Genomic DNA, 15385 nt, shown 5'->3' on the forward strand with positions numbered 1-15385 from the left:
AATGCATCGAAAGGTTATTAGAATGATTTAATGCATCGAAAGGGCTAGCTATCATTTGAATACGAAATGTAAATGGTCAGTTATGAATGAGCCACCATCACACACATTTGAACGTAGTGAGATGAATGAAGATGGGTAAATAAAACTGCACAATAATTTCTAGGAATAACAAACATTAACGAGCAGGATCTGAGTCTCTAATATGTATGGGGGGGGGGGGGAGTTCTCTTCCTCAATACACGCAAATAACCAGAGAACACAAACAATTTACACACATAATATATTCGCTTTATAGCTTTAGTTGCTTGCACAAATCTAACTAAATCCAATCTCACTAAAGGAAAACGTATCGAGAGCAGTCGTTTTAACTGTGTGAATACTACACGAGATTTGCTGCGTCGATTATTCATCGCAGCGTTACAAATTTCTCCATTAACTCGGAATTGCATATATGCGGTTCAGAATAAAGATACTACTTTAAGCTCATTTATCTCAGTGGCATAAGTTATGCTGCTTAAATCTCTAAAATCGCTTTAGTATATCGATAAATCTATACGTTCTATTCAGATTTAAATTATATTCTACTAAAATGTTCAAAATGAAAATTCGGAAAGAATTTCCAATTTTTTTTATTTTTTTTATTAATCCGTTGTGGGAAAAAAGTGAGTAAATTTTTCAGAGTATTTATTTATATGAGTTTATCCCTCTGCATTCTAACAATAAATGTAACAATTTTAAGGATTAATTGTTGTCTTCTGAAACATTAGCAAGGACCCCCCACCTTTTTTTTTTTTTTTTTTGTCACAATCCGAAGTTGATGTGTTGGCTAATTTTTTTTTTCTCCTCCTCGTGCGACTCTAATAATCATTTGCAGAAACGGATCACAAGATTTTGCGTTCCGGGCAAGTTCAAATTACCTTCGTTTTCTCCGTCCCTGGGGAAATGTAGGTAATTTGTGGTAGATGCTCCCCATCATCAAACAGCGCTCGAGGCAGCTTTACCCACTCTACTTCCGTCACTGGTTACACGGAAAGAATTATTTCCACAAGTAGAAAATTTCGAAAGAGTCTTTGTATAAAAGTTCGAACAATTATAAATAAATTTCGCAGTTAAAATCATTAGTGGACATAGTTCGTTAGCATTCACTTTATATGATTTAAAGGCATGCATTTAGCAAAGCAAAAATTGACGTTTTCCACTAGCGCCATCTGTCAACGACAAAGTGAAACTTCTAATCTTGGATGAGTACGTGCACACTTAGGAGTCGACTATTAATCAATAACGAAAAATACCGAAAAAAAAAAAAAAAGCTATGTAGGGAAGCTGCAAAAGTCCATGGCTTTTGGGAGCTTTGATCGTCAGAAGATAGAAATAGATGGCTTTACCGAAGAAAAGGGGGAGAACAATTAAGGGGATTTATTTTATACTAGGTCTCTCTCCATAACGAAAGTATTTTTTTTTTTTATTAGCTATCCATCATTCGTTTTTGTGTTTAATCTATGAAAAGACGAAGTTCATAAAAATTAATTAAAAATAATTAATTGTTGGTTTTTCTTATCTTGCAGTATGCTTTTTGCTGACATTGTTGGATTTACAGTCTTGGCCTCGCAGTGTACAGCTCAAGAACTAGTCAGGTTGTTGAATGAATTATTCGGTCGATTCGATCAATTGGCTGCGGTAAGTATTTATTTTTTTATTTTTTAGAATTGTTACATCTAAAACAAATGATGGGATAAGTCGTATTGTTGAATATGTATTGTTCTGCTAAGCCTAACTTTAACAATGTTGCTAAAATTGGTCAGGAAACCGATAAGAAAACACTTTTTTTTTTTCCCGGGCGGTTTGATCATGTTTATCAGTGCACAATTCTATTTATTTATTGTTGTTTATTTCTTTTTTGCTAGAGGAATATTATCTCACAACATAAACAAATAATTTATGTGCAACAAGTCTCCAAAACAGATATCTGGATACTCCATAAATATATAGAACAGTTTTCGACGGTGTGTGGCTTTTGTTAATGCCGGCCTGGAAGCCCTAACTTGCCGCTAGTGTAGGATGTTGTGGATCGCTGGAATATTCCAGTCTTCAGTTTGGATGTACTTTACAGTGGATGCATTTAGGTGTAGGTAAGAAGTTGCATCCTTTCTGAAAGAAACTGTGTTTCATTGCCGAATTAAGGGTAAACGTGGTCCTGACGTACATTGTTTCCAAGGTCCTTTATTCAATTTCATTTGTTTTCCGAATTTTAGGGCCCCTAAATAGTAGGGAAAATATCTATCAGATCACCTGATATATATTTCACGTTTTCCTCCCTGAGATGATGTCGATCTGTATTGATAAATACAAACTTACAATAAGTACAGTGCGTGCATTCATTCCGTGTACATTGTAATACAGATGTTTCATTGAGGCTTGATCAGTGAGAGACGCACCGGAAAGGAGCATTGCCGCCGTAACGGAATTCTAGAGATACGACAGATCGTTAAATCTCCAGCTTCTTGATTTAATCAGTTTTCCAGGATATCGAACGCCCTGCAAGTCGGTGATAAGGCATGTCAAGGTGTAGTATGGGCTGCTCTCAAGCCCGTTGACGTTACTACGAAATCGCTAAGCCTGCAACTCCCTCCCCCCCCCCCCCCCAACCACCACGCTTTCCCTCCTCAAGTGAATATTGGAGTTCGCGTGCTCACCTGTATTCGCACAAATGCGAGCTGACATCATTTGGAGAGGTTCGAACTTCGTTCACGGTACAGCGATCGAGGGCAACCCCCCCCCCCTTTTCTCCCGCAAAAATGCTGCTTCGAGGCTTCTCTTTCTTGAAGTACGCCGATTTTTTTTTTTTTTTTTTTTTCCGACACTCGGTAACAGCTTGCAATAAAAGGCGGTTAATGTTCGCATGTCACATGACTGGAAAATTCGCTTTCCGTGGATATATGACGGTCGGGTCGACACCTTTGTAGTGCGAATAGTTGCCTCGGAGTTTTTTTTTTTTTTTTTTTTTTTCTCCCAGTTCTTAACGTCCCTCTGGCAAAGCGCACGTGTACCGTAACTACATATTCTCCCTTCTCCCTATAGGGCAAAACACACCATTGATCAACCGTTCACAAGACTCCGTAATGGACAAGATCCGAAAGACTGCAAAAGCCGCAGGCAAATCTGTTATACGACCGAGCGACACTTTCATTTCTGAAGAATGGGAACTTTGGAAACACGGTAATAAGAAAGTGAGGAGAATCGTCTTTAACAACTCGTGCGTTTAGCAGAACAGAAGAAGTGACGGAGACATCGGACAATCAATTTTACGCATCGATTTCTTCATTTTACACAAGCACTGAATGTTAAAATGTAATCAACTCTGAACTTGGAGACATAAAATCCCAAGTCGGATATCGCTGGCGTAGTAGACTGAGTGAAGCTGCTTAGCTAGTCGTCGTTTGGATATATAGTTTAATTGACATTTATTCGGTTACGCACGTATGTGGGTGTGTTGTGCATCCATGTTGTCATGGAAACAGTTTATACTACTAAACACAAGAACTTTACTAAATGTTTTAACGTCAAATAAAGAGGGGCGTTGTTTATCTTCTTGAAAAGCTTTGAGAGCTCAGAACCCAATATTATTCCATGGATATCCTATCTTATTAAAAAAAGTAATATTTATTATAACAGACTTGGTAGAGGAGTAAAAGCACTTATTTAAAAAACTATACAAAAGAAAAAATAATTTTTCCCCCCTTCATACATAATGACACAATTGGATAATGCTTTATAACATAAAATACATGCGACGACATTATGCATCCGTGTTGTCATGGAAACAGTTTACACTACGAAGCACAAGAACATTTACTAAATGTTTGAACGTCAATAAAGAAATAGGTGATGCTTTAGCGCCTCTGAATCTCTTAATTATTTTATAATTCATATCGTTGTAAGTGCATTGTTCGTTATAATCATATGGTTCTGCTGGACATCCTTTGGATATGTCTGCGATGGCGCAATTGCTAAAACTCCTGTAAGATTTAAAACATTCAGTCCATTAATCTGATGACATTTCTTAAGAAAATTAGATTTTCTAACAATACAAAAATTTGTATTGTTAGAAAATATAAAACAAATAAGTTTTGTATGTTTGTAAACGTATTCTCAAGACAGTTCATCGTTTTTGCTCTCCTCGTCCTTGGATAAAATTCATGACACGAGGAAAGTCACTGAGACTGATGCATTCTGGGACGATTTCTTTTCTTTGCGGGGTCATTCATCTTGGTGACAGTTACTCGAAGATCACCTTGTTCTTGACCCAGTGTTGGTCTTGTCTCGGAGCAATTACCCAATACCTCACTCTAGGGGTGAGGGACGCTTGCAGTACGAACCCTGTGATTTCCGACCCCAAGATACCGCTAATCGTTTCCCCCTTTTCTCAATAAAGTGGTCTCGTGCCCGTTACTTACCATTAATCCCAAGTGAAATTTATGGCTTGCTATCGGCTGTGGCCACGAATCGGAGTGGTTGCTGCCAAGCGATGACGATCATCAGCGCGTGTCATTAATCAAATCGCACACAATGAAAAAGTTTTTAAAAGAAAAACCCATTATTTTCTCGTTTTTTTTATCTCTCATATTTAACTATGCAAATATCAGTAGATGGAATCTAGCGCCGTTGTTGCATAGGTTTATTGTGGCAAGACATATCCCCCCCCATCCACCCCCCCTTTTAAAATAAGTCATCTTTAAATTAGTCTAAATTACATCGAGCACGCCCTTAGTGTCATTTCTCCATTTAAGTGTATAATTTTATTCTTCGTTAGCCATATTTAAATATCGATTACTAATTATATACATTTTCAACTCGTACTTGCAAGCTCGGAGATTTTTCCACAGCTACATTTTAAATGCAGCAGTTTTCTCATCACCCAAAATGCATTAACAGTATTTAAATACTTTCAAAGTTCGCTTCTGCAGTGACCGTGTCCAGTACCAATAGCGAGTCGCTGACTGCGCTTATAAGAATCATCAGAGCTAAAATTTCAGTTGAATATTATCTATCGACTACTATTATTCGATGGAGGCATTCAACAGGATAGAGCCTCACGAATTTGAAACTTAAAAATCCAGTTATTATTAATAATAATGGTGAAAAAAGTGACCCAAATTATGAGGTTGAGAATATCAACACCATAACAGCACCAGTATCACTTTTTTAATGAATAAAAAAATGTCAGCAAAGTAGCCGTTTCTCAATTGTGAATCTCCTCCTTCCTCGGTAATTAGTTGATTTTTTCACATTAAAAAAGCGGAATATTTCGTGTAAACTTCCAGATGGTTACTTGCTTAGTGTGACGCCTCAGTGGATGAGTTGTTTATCGCAGTTATTGAGGAAAGAGATTTTAGTGAATATCCTGTCACTCGTAGAGTAGAATTTTCCAGATAAGACTAAATCATTTGATTTTTAAAGCCTCTTGGTTCTAAAACTTTTAGCCTTAAATCCCGTAGCCGTACTACAATTACCAACAAACTTTTGGTTGTACAGATAACGGGATTAGAACCCAAGCCTTTTTATTTCAAGAGGCGAATCTGAAATGAGTCCTCATCGATGAACTGCTATTAAAAATAATAATAAATAAATAAAAATAAAAGGATCCAGTGGGTACCTGAGGTCATTTCCGCGTCTTCGAGTTCAGGTGCCCTAGGGACTTCCTATGGCTTGTAAAGATAAGAAATTTGAAATAGCCAATTGATATGTTTCTTATTTATTCATTTTCTTAAATTTCGAATGGAGTGAAGCTAGTGGCGGCCGATTTCATTTTCTTTACGAGTTAATGCTTTTTTTTTTTTTTTTGTTCTATTGTTCTTGTACTGAAGGTAACGTCGAGCCTAATGGTGGATGTTACAGTCAGACTGTGTGCGTACGATAGCTTATAAGGTTTATGACAAATGTTCGCTAAACATAGAGAATGAAACCTTATAATAGTGTTATGGAAATAAATTGCGAGAAATGCCATCTTTTTTAAATTCAGAATTCATTTTTTATGGTATGTCTTCGTTGATGCATTCCTTCCCAAGCTGTTGATCTGTATTATAATTCTCGAGACTTTTCGAAGCAGTTTTTTTAATCTATTTACCATATTAATAACTCGGAAGTTGTTTGTATTATACAAGTCTTTTTCCAATTTCATATTGCGAGACATCCAAAGAACAACTCTATCTCTTTCCTTTCCCTATTGGTGCATTTTGAAACAGATGCACTTAACCAATGAAGCAGGATACTTTGCTATAGTGAAATATTTCCATAGTAACTGAAAAAAAAAAAAAACACGAGGAAAAAAAAACAGATGTACACAATAGAACAACACGTCTTCTGTGGTAAACTGTTTCTTATGCACTTCCCCTAAAGTGTCTGCAAATGCAAACTCATCAAAGATTTATCAGAACGTGTCATTGCTTAAAGAGGTTCGGCCGGAAGTCATCCGTCATCCTCATTCCCAGAAAATACAATTTCACTTTCTTTGCATGCCAGTGGATCTAAAAGACATTTTGGGCTCTTTTCTATTCCAAGACATTTTCATTTTCTTAACGACCTGTTCCCGTTACCTTTTGTATAAAAGGAAGGCTTTTATCTAAAGTAACATTTTGGCCAGGAAGAAGAAGAAATCACACGAGATTTCACGTTATCCAAATTTCCCCAATGTTAGAATGGCTTCGAAACTGAATGGCATTTATATGGGAAATACACTCGTTTATTATTTATTGGAGAGACGGAGAATAATTTAAAATATCAAGAGAGATAGAACGCTACTACTTTATAGACGTTCAGTTGAACCGGGGACTTAGTCCCCTTAAAGTCCAAATTCTGTTTTTTTTTTTTTTTTTTTTTTTTTACGATGATATAGCAGCAAGCTAGCGGAGCCCCTTTCTTCAAGAAAGAGTATCATGATCTAAGCGCCTGCTTTCAGAGTTATACGGCTTCGACCAAAAATACGAACCATTTTTTTACGATCCCTTTAAACACGTGTAGTTTAATCCTCTGTTTCCGGTATCACCGAGGCACGCGCGCACAAGCATTACCGGATGACCATGGAAGGCTGCCTCTGTTTTAACTTTCCAACATCAGTCAATACCTCCCCCCACCCTGTTAAAAGTGTTCTACCCGCTCTACGGTGATTTACAGGTGATGGAGGTCGCGTGGCATGCTTTATGAACCTTGAATAGCTCGTGGTGCGAACAAACAAGTAAATGGGGTGGGGGGAGGGAGAGACACGTGGCACCAGCTAGCCGTTTTCCCAACGGGAAATTCCACATGCAAATACAAAATTCACACACGAAAGAGTTGGGTTGGGGGAGGAAGTGGGTTGAGATGTTATAAACACGTCGCCTCGTTCCGAGTGTATTTGGTTGCGTGCCAAGAGCTACAAACCGCAATGACAACCAATCACAATTTGTATGCTAGGGGAAGAACTTCATCTGTTCCATTTAAAGCACAAAAAGGGATGTACTTTCCCCCCAACAACTTGGCAAGAGGTTGCTACAATATTATGCCCGTAGCGCAACAATTATGAATCTCTAATGGTGGTGCATGTTTCTGGGGTTTAAGGTGTTGAAGTATTAAAGACAAGAGGTTAGAAATTCCGGTTAAGAAATGAATAATTAATTTATTAGTTCCGTCCCCCCCTCCCGTCTTTAAATAACTACTTCTCTGCCTTTTAAGAAAATTATAAGCTAATAGAAAAAAATTTTTCAACTTTCTTGGCCAACAATTAGAAAATAATCAATTACCTTGATTGTTTTATAATTGTTTGCATAAAAAAAAAAAAAAAAAAATTAACTAAATGCAAACGTGCAATACGCACGCGTATCCTATAAAAGAAAAGTAGCAAATGCACAAAATTGTGAAAACGATTAATCGTGTCAAAGAATAAGCATTCAAACTTCGATGAAATTATTCTAGTCTTTGTCGCGAGGGAGAGCGTGCAGTGTGTAAGCTCAATACAAAGACTAATATATACTAATAAACTCTTTTATCATTCATCGCAATTTATTTTAAACAAAAAATGTAAATGCTATTGCAGTACATCTTAAACATTGTCGTAGTTTTTCCTTTTTTTCCCTTCTTATTAACTACTCTATTCCTGAAATGACTTGCATTACTGGGAAAATGACAGGTCAATAAAACTAGGTTAAGAATTCGTCCCGGTTTCATTTTTTTTTGTTTGCTTTTTTACTTATTTAAAGATCCTTTCTAAAGTGTCGACTGTCTATCAAATGCCAGGCATCCACTCTTTTTCTTTAAGTTGCAAATAATATACCGAATGACGGACCCCCTCGGTAACTCTTAGGGGCTCCGGAGTGGCGGTGTCCATTGGCGCCTTTATGGCTGTTAGAGGCTAAGAAATATTTGTAAAAAATATTTCTTAGCCTATATGTAAAAAATATTTGTAAACACCAGTGGGTATTTAGACACCCACTGGTGTCTAAACCTTCCAATCTTAAAAACGTCTTAATTTTCCTTGTCCCCTTCTTTCCGTTTAAAATTCATAAATAACTATACATAAAGATTTTATTTAAGTTTAATAAATAAATTGACGTGAACAATATAAGTATGTATTTGGTATAATAAAAGTTTTATTTTCCTATGGTCGATTGGGAAATATACAACATAGGAAAAGTATAAAAGTTACGTAGTCAAAAACGAAATAGGCGATATTTGCAAGGATTGCATTGAATGTAGAACAATTCTTGTAAAATTCAGTCCAATAGTTCAAGTTAAACTGCCATTGAATGGAGTACAATTCTTGTGCTCTATTCAATGGTAGTGTAACTTTAACTACTGCTGCTGCCCTCTATATGATAAATTAATCAATAAACGCACTCCAGAAAGCGTTGTTGAATAAATGAATATCTTGAAAGCCAAGGAGTTCATAACGCTGCGAGAAATTTCATTTGTGCTACTGCTTGTTACTGGCATCGTGGCAGTACCAGATTAGGATTTAGTTAATTATATGAGGAGGGAGAAGTAACTGCAAGCGGGTATTATATCAGCGTTGCGGACTGGTCGAATTTGCATTAATTTTTACGCAACCATTAGATCAGAAGAGGCGGATTGATTTTTAAACTTGATCAGCTCAAAAAGGATTGTCTGCTATTTGGAGAGAAGAATTCAATTACAACTAATTAACTACGTTATTCCTTGCAAGATATTAAGATATAAAATTAAGAAGCATTCGTTGGAAATAATGACTTTTGTTAAGTAGCCTTGGAATAATTAAAAGTGTGTCAGTTGTCGCAGACTCATAAAGAAGACATTAGTTTTGCAATATTTTCAGTTCAATCCAGTATATTCAATGCAATCCAGCTCTATTCAATAATTATTGATCAGATTATTAAAACATGGAAGACAACAATCAAACAAGGTATCCAGTTAAGCAGACGAATTGAAATCAATACAATGCTATATGCAGACGATCAGATTATATTTCACAACAATGAATGCGACCTTCAGAAATCGATCAGTTTATGAATTAAACAAAATAAGCTAACAATGCAATTTGCAAATTTCATACAAAGAAAACATCATTGCATTTAAAGGTCATATTAGTTCAAAATTATTCATAGAAGATAAGATATTAATATGAAAAAAGATTACCATCATAATAACAGGTGACATTATTTGGGTTGCGTAATAATATATATAACATACGACAAAAGTATAGATAAAAAATAAATTTCAGAAAATCGGTGGAACAAAAGGACACCTGATAAAAAGAAAAAAAAAAAAAGAAAATCCAACTTTAATTTTATAAAAGTAACGGGGAAGCCGCTCCATTATATAGATCAGAAATATGAAAATGATATTTTTTAAGAGCAAATAAAGGTGCACAAAATTAACAATATAAAATAATGAAGGCATCAGAAGAGAATTGGGTATTTCCAACGTAATGAAAAGATCAAGGAATAAAGAGAGAAATAGAAAGAGAATTTTTATAGAACGGAAAAATTTCGGCTAACAAAATAAATGAAATGTAGACAGAAGGGACAGAGAAAGAGATTTTTTTCGAAATAACAGAATATAAGTTGGTTCGATAGATTTGGTGAAGACATTCCGAATACCAAATTAGAAAAACATTTAAATTACTTTAAAAAAAAAAAAACCTTATGTAAGTTAAAACCTTCCCACCTATTTTAATTAAAACAAAACTTTATTTTCGTTCAATTCATAAAAATAATTAACAGCCGATGATTATATGTAATAGTAGTTCATTGCTAACATTTACAGTTTTAGATTATTAATATATTTAATAATAAAAAAGATTTTTAAATTCTAAAACAATATAGTATACACCATTTTAAAGATTCCATAATAATATTACAATTGTATTGTGACAGTTCGCAGGCCAACCAGGAAGGTGGATTGTTATAGTCGACCGTGAGATGCGGTGATTGATTCATTCAATCCAATACCCTTGGAGGGTAATGGATGGCAATGCTGTAGCCAATGAAGTCCTAACTGAGGCTCGGCTATTGCTGTTACCCTCCTGCCATGATCAGAGCTTTAATAGCTCAATAACACCTTATCCTACACTGTCCTCTACAGCTAACGGAGAAGATGAAAAGCATTCTTGCTTCGTCCCTTTAAGCCAGTCCTTATAAGGACTATAAGGCAGGCCAACCAACTTCGAAGGTGGCAGTGGAGATCTAGTCGTGTATACAAAAGTATGGTTGGGTTTAGCTCTTAAATCTTTCTTAAATGATAAGAAACGACGTACTTTTTAAAGAGAACATAATAATAGGCTTATAGTAAACATTTCTGAGAGCTCAAATAATAACACAGATATGAAGAGATCTGTCCAATATGAGTACTAAGAACTTTAAATTTTAAAGAATTGTTGAAACCACTGAAAGTTCTTAATGTAAAATTGATTTTATTTATTTATTTTTATTTTTTTCAGGACAACCATTGTCTACGGATCAAAATACTAGGCGATTGCTATTACTGCGTTAGCGGCCTCCCAGAACCTCGTCCTGACCATGCCCACTGTTGCATTGAACTGGGATTGGATATGATCGACGCCATTGCGTAAGCATTCTATATTTAAACCTATTCATACCATAACAAGCATACCTGATTGCCGTTAAAAAAATATTTACTATAAGATTTGTATTTAATCAATAAAATGGCTTCATTTTATTGTAGCTTTACGTCATAGTTGGTGGATGATGTAACTGTGACATGTGTTCATCAGATGCCGCATGTGATGCAACAATGCAAGTTTGATTAATGGTTGTTGAATTTACGGGAAATATCAAGCAGTGATATTTTCTGCTACATCTTATTTTTGAAGATGTAGTAGAAAATTTGAGGCAATTATAATAAAGATTGTCTGAAATACTTCTGCCTTTATAACTGTTTTAAAGTTTTTCAATTGCCTTGTTTGCCAGTTATCCCCGAAAAATGTAAAATTCACTCTTTTATCAACGGATGTTCGCTCTATATGACACGGAATCGAGCAACATCTTCAATCACTGTCGTTCAAAAACTGGGTTTTATCCAGATGCTCCGCTAAGCAGCCCGTTGCTACCAAGTGTCAGTGAACCAAAGAATTTCTCTCGCTCTGGATAGGTGCGAGAAGAGAGAGAGAGAAGGAAAAACTCGGAAAATATCTCAAAACTTCACGAAAAGACTCGTATATTAAGGAGAGAACAGTTCCCATGAATTATTGCTGACCAGCTATGTTGGTGCACCAAAGGCGGCTGTGATATCATAGCAAGAATATTGGTGGAGCCGAAATAATTTTTTAAAAATGTTTTGGCTCCATTTATCACACGAGAATTAATAGAATAACCGAAATTTATCAGAAATAGTATAATAAAAAAAAATTGCTAACCATTATTTCTATTATGATTAGACGTGACAGCGAATCAGGTGAAGATTATGTAATGTTAATTAATCCATTCAAATACTCATTGATTAATACTCAAGAATGAATTAGTATCACTTGAATGACCCACTCAGATGTACAACTTGTTAATTAACCTAACTCTTCTTTTCATACTAATGGCAGGTCGGTAGTGGAAGCGACAGACGTCCAGTTAAACATGAGAGTCGGCATACACACAGGTCGCGTCCTTTGTGGTGTTCTTGGGTTACGAAAATGGCAATACGATGTTTGGAGTAATGATGTAGTGCTAGCTAGTTACATGGAAGCAAGTGGAGAATCGGGGTAAGTATATAAGCTGTTTTCCCTATAACAAAACTGCGTTTATAACAGTTAATTCTCAAATGTAGGTAATTGTTAATTCTTTTCACATTCAGTGTTAGGAAAGTGCAATTTTCATTGTAATATACACCTTAACACTTATTAATAATGTAAAAAAAAATGATCATGCTAGAGCTAACAATGAGAACTAATATTGGCAGACGCTAAAGTTTAACAATGCAAATAACTCTATTAGTACGTTTAGGACTAATAATATGAAACATGCATGCGAGCTCATTCAGGCTTTTTATTTGTGTAAATTTCTAACATTGCGAACTGTGAATATTTAATCATACAATCTTTCCAAAAATGTTCTAACAATTTAATTTACTTTATCTTACTACTAGACGCCCACAAAACATACAATTCCAACCGCTGTTGACACGCATGTCTAGTGTACAATGTTGAAGCCATTTTGATCGAAAGAAAATTATTGGACTGTAATAATTTTCTTTGTCTGTTACAGACGTGTTCATATCACCCAGGCAACCTTAGACTGTCTGTACGGAGAATACGAGGTTCAGCCAGCTAATGGAGTGGAAAGAAACCAATATCTTAGGGAACAGAATGTCATGACTTATTTTATCCTTCCTCCTGCCCAAAGAAGAAAGGTAATTTCTTTTTTTTTTTCCCTTCTTTTTTATGTACTAAGCAACGTTTCCAGTTTCCATTATAAGACATCGCCATATTTACACACGACATGAAAAATTATGCGATGAAGTGTCCAGAATGTTTCTTCATGTGTGAACAGTTTGATAGATGAAAAGACATCTTTATTGACGATTTAGACCGTAGTTTAAAAAAAAAAGAAAAAAAAAAGCCAAGCTGGCTTTACGGTTAGCAGAAACAAAGGATTAAATTTTTAAGAATTCTAATTTATCGTAATAAAAAATATATTTCATATTTTTCAAATTCTCTATCGTTTCAACAGCTTTTCTTTATTTGTAGACGTTGCTATTCAATACGCTACAGGTGCGCCATCTGGCGGGCACAGCCCGTTGCAAGCTTTCTTTTAAAAACATGTCTAACGTTGTCCTGCAGCTCCTCCATTCAATCAAATACAGCATGGATCTTCCGTTCTCCAGTATTGCTACGTCCACTACCTCATCATCCTGCACAAATGATCGGCAAGCTAGCAAAAATGTAAGTAAAATTGTAATAATATTTTAAACTATTTTGTTAACAGAGAACTTCCTAAAGCCCTATTATAGTTATCTGATTAATTACACAAAATGCGGTTTAATCCGAAAGGTGCATTCACAAAAACATGGTTCCCCAAGTCATGACTAATAATGGGGATGCTTCATTTGTTCGTTTTTCTTGTCTACATCCACATTCAAATGTAGCAGTTATCGTTTTTTTTTTAATAAGTAATCAGTAGATTTGGTATTATTTAAGCAATTTCTTATTAGCTAATTCAGCTGTACAGTATATCGTTTTTTTTTTCTTTTAGTGTAAATTAAAAGACAAACTAAGGAGGCCTTTTAAGAAAAGGTATGTGGTTTTTTTTCTTTTCAAATAATTCCAAATAAAGATAAAGAATCTGAATATTTACTGGTTGTAATTTTAAACGGGATGAATATATTAACAATCTTAACATATCAGTAGCCTTAACTACAAAACAATATATATATATATATATATATATTAAATGAAACTAGCGATGTGATGCGCAGTATTGAAGATTACGTTTTTAACTAATTTAAAATGATAAAAAATGTGTGTGTGGGGGGGGAATTAAAAAAAAGTGCGTGTAGGCACTGTGGTCTATTGCCGATTATTAGGAGTCATATTTTTCCTCTACTAAAAAAAAAAACATATCAATCCACAACAGTTTCGCGATTTAATATATAGAAACAGTATATTTGAGTAGTTGTTTGTTTTTAATTTAAAAAAAAAAGAATAAATTTCGATGTTTATTTTGGTATACTTTTTAATTCTGTAGACATTCCGCTTTCTACCAACCAGTGGATAGGGTGAACAAACATCTTGCACAAGCCATTGAATCTCGCCTAGTGGATAAGGAAAAAGAAATACACGTGAATACATGTACGCTCTGCTTTAAAGATAAAGAAAAAGAAAGACAGGTAAGACAAGAAAAAAAAACAACAAAAAACAACGACAACAAGAAATCGTTTTTAATTGCATTCGATACCAGGTAGCAACGAAATTCTGTTTATATATTTTTAATATTTAGGCATATAGTTTGAAATAAATATTGAAAGTAATAGAGTATCAAAAACGAATGCATTGAGTAATGCCAACGCATTTTTTTTTTGGCTTCTAGCCCTTGAGGTTATTTGTAGCGACAGCTATTCTTCTTTTGTTCTTTGAGGCGAACTCCATTTACATAACCTTCCATCAAACCTTTGTTTGAAACGATTTAAAAAAAAAAAAGAATTTTATATATAACTAGAAAAGGGCCAAAAAAAAAAAAAAAAATCCAAATGGAAATGTGATTGATTTGGTTATTTTTGTACGGTATCTTTTCAAATAGCTCCGTGGTTTCTTTCCGTATAGAGAACACACAGCAAATCTCATCTGTATGCTACGAATCCTGTTTCGGAAATCGGTTCCGAAAACAGTATTCTGCATCTCGTATAACATGTCTGTTCTGCTATAAAAAGCGCCCAAACTTTTATATATCTTGAATGAATTAGTAAAAAAGAACTGCCTGCAAGCTACTCCACTATCCAAGGAAAATAATGCACAAAATATCAAAGATAACAAATTATTCAATTTACAGTTTCATTACTCACGGTCCATTACACGCGCAGCAACAATATATTTCCATCACGCGCACATTTGTTCGTGAGCTATTGTTATGAGCTTGAGTCGAACTGTTGAACGTTCATTTTACTTTTGCTCTGTTACCGCCAGGTGAAATTTATATAAACCAAATTTGACAGTCTATTAAGATAAACAATACAGCGTTTTATGGGCTTATTTTTATGATACTATGAACATGTGAATTGAGAAGGTATTAAAAAAATGTCCGTCTTGGTTATAAAAACAACAAAAAAAAAAAGATATATTTAGGTAATAAACATTAAGAATGCATTTACCAGCCCGAAAAGTACTTTTACCATTATGGAAAAAATTTTCTTTTTAACTTGGCTATTTATTATTATT

The 15385-nt window shown here is 34.9% G+C and overlaps 1 protein-coding gene across 1 annotated transcript in view; it reads left to right on the top strand.

Moving 5' to 3' along the window:
* LOC150105503 (adenylate cyclase type 1-like) overlaps nucleotides 1–15385 on the top strand; it is a 280605-nt gene that overhangs the window by 129956 nt on the left and 135264 nt on the right. Inside the window, exons 4-10 of the mRNA XM_090393976.1 lie at nucleotides 1566–1677; nucleotides 10946–11073; nucleotides 12059–12217; nucleotides 12720–12864; nucleotides 13202–13396; nucleotides 13707–13747; nucleotides 14199–14340. Coding sequence (XP_090250102.1) covers nucleotides 1566–1677; nucleotides 10946–11073; nucleotides 12059–12217; nucleotides 12720–12864; nucleotides 13202–13396; nucleotides 13707–13747; nucleotides 14199–14340 — 922 coding nt within the window. The remainder of the gene's footprint in view (nucleotides 1–1565; nucleotides 1678–10945; nucleotides 11074–12058; nucleotides 12218–12719; nucleotides 12865–13201; nucleotides 13397–13706; nucleotides 13748–14198; nucleotides 14341–15385) is intronic.

This window comes from Typopeltis vanoorti, chromosome 6, assembly GCF_054136105.1.
Source record: "Typopeltis vanoorti isolate ZY-2024b chromosome 6, IOZ_Tvanoo_1.0, whole genome shotgun sequence".
Classification (NCBI taxonomy): Eukaryota; Metazoa; Arthropoda; class Arachnida; order Uropygi; family Thelyphonidae; genus Typopeltis; species Typopeltis vanoorti.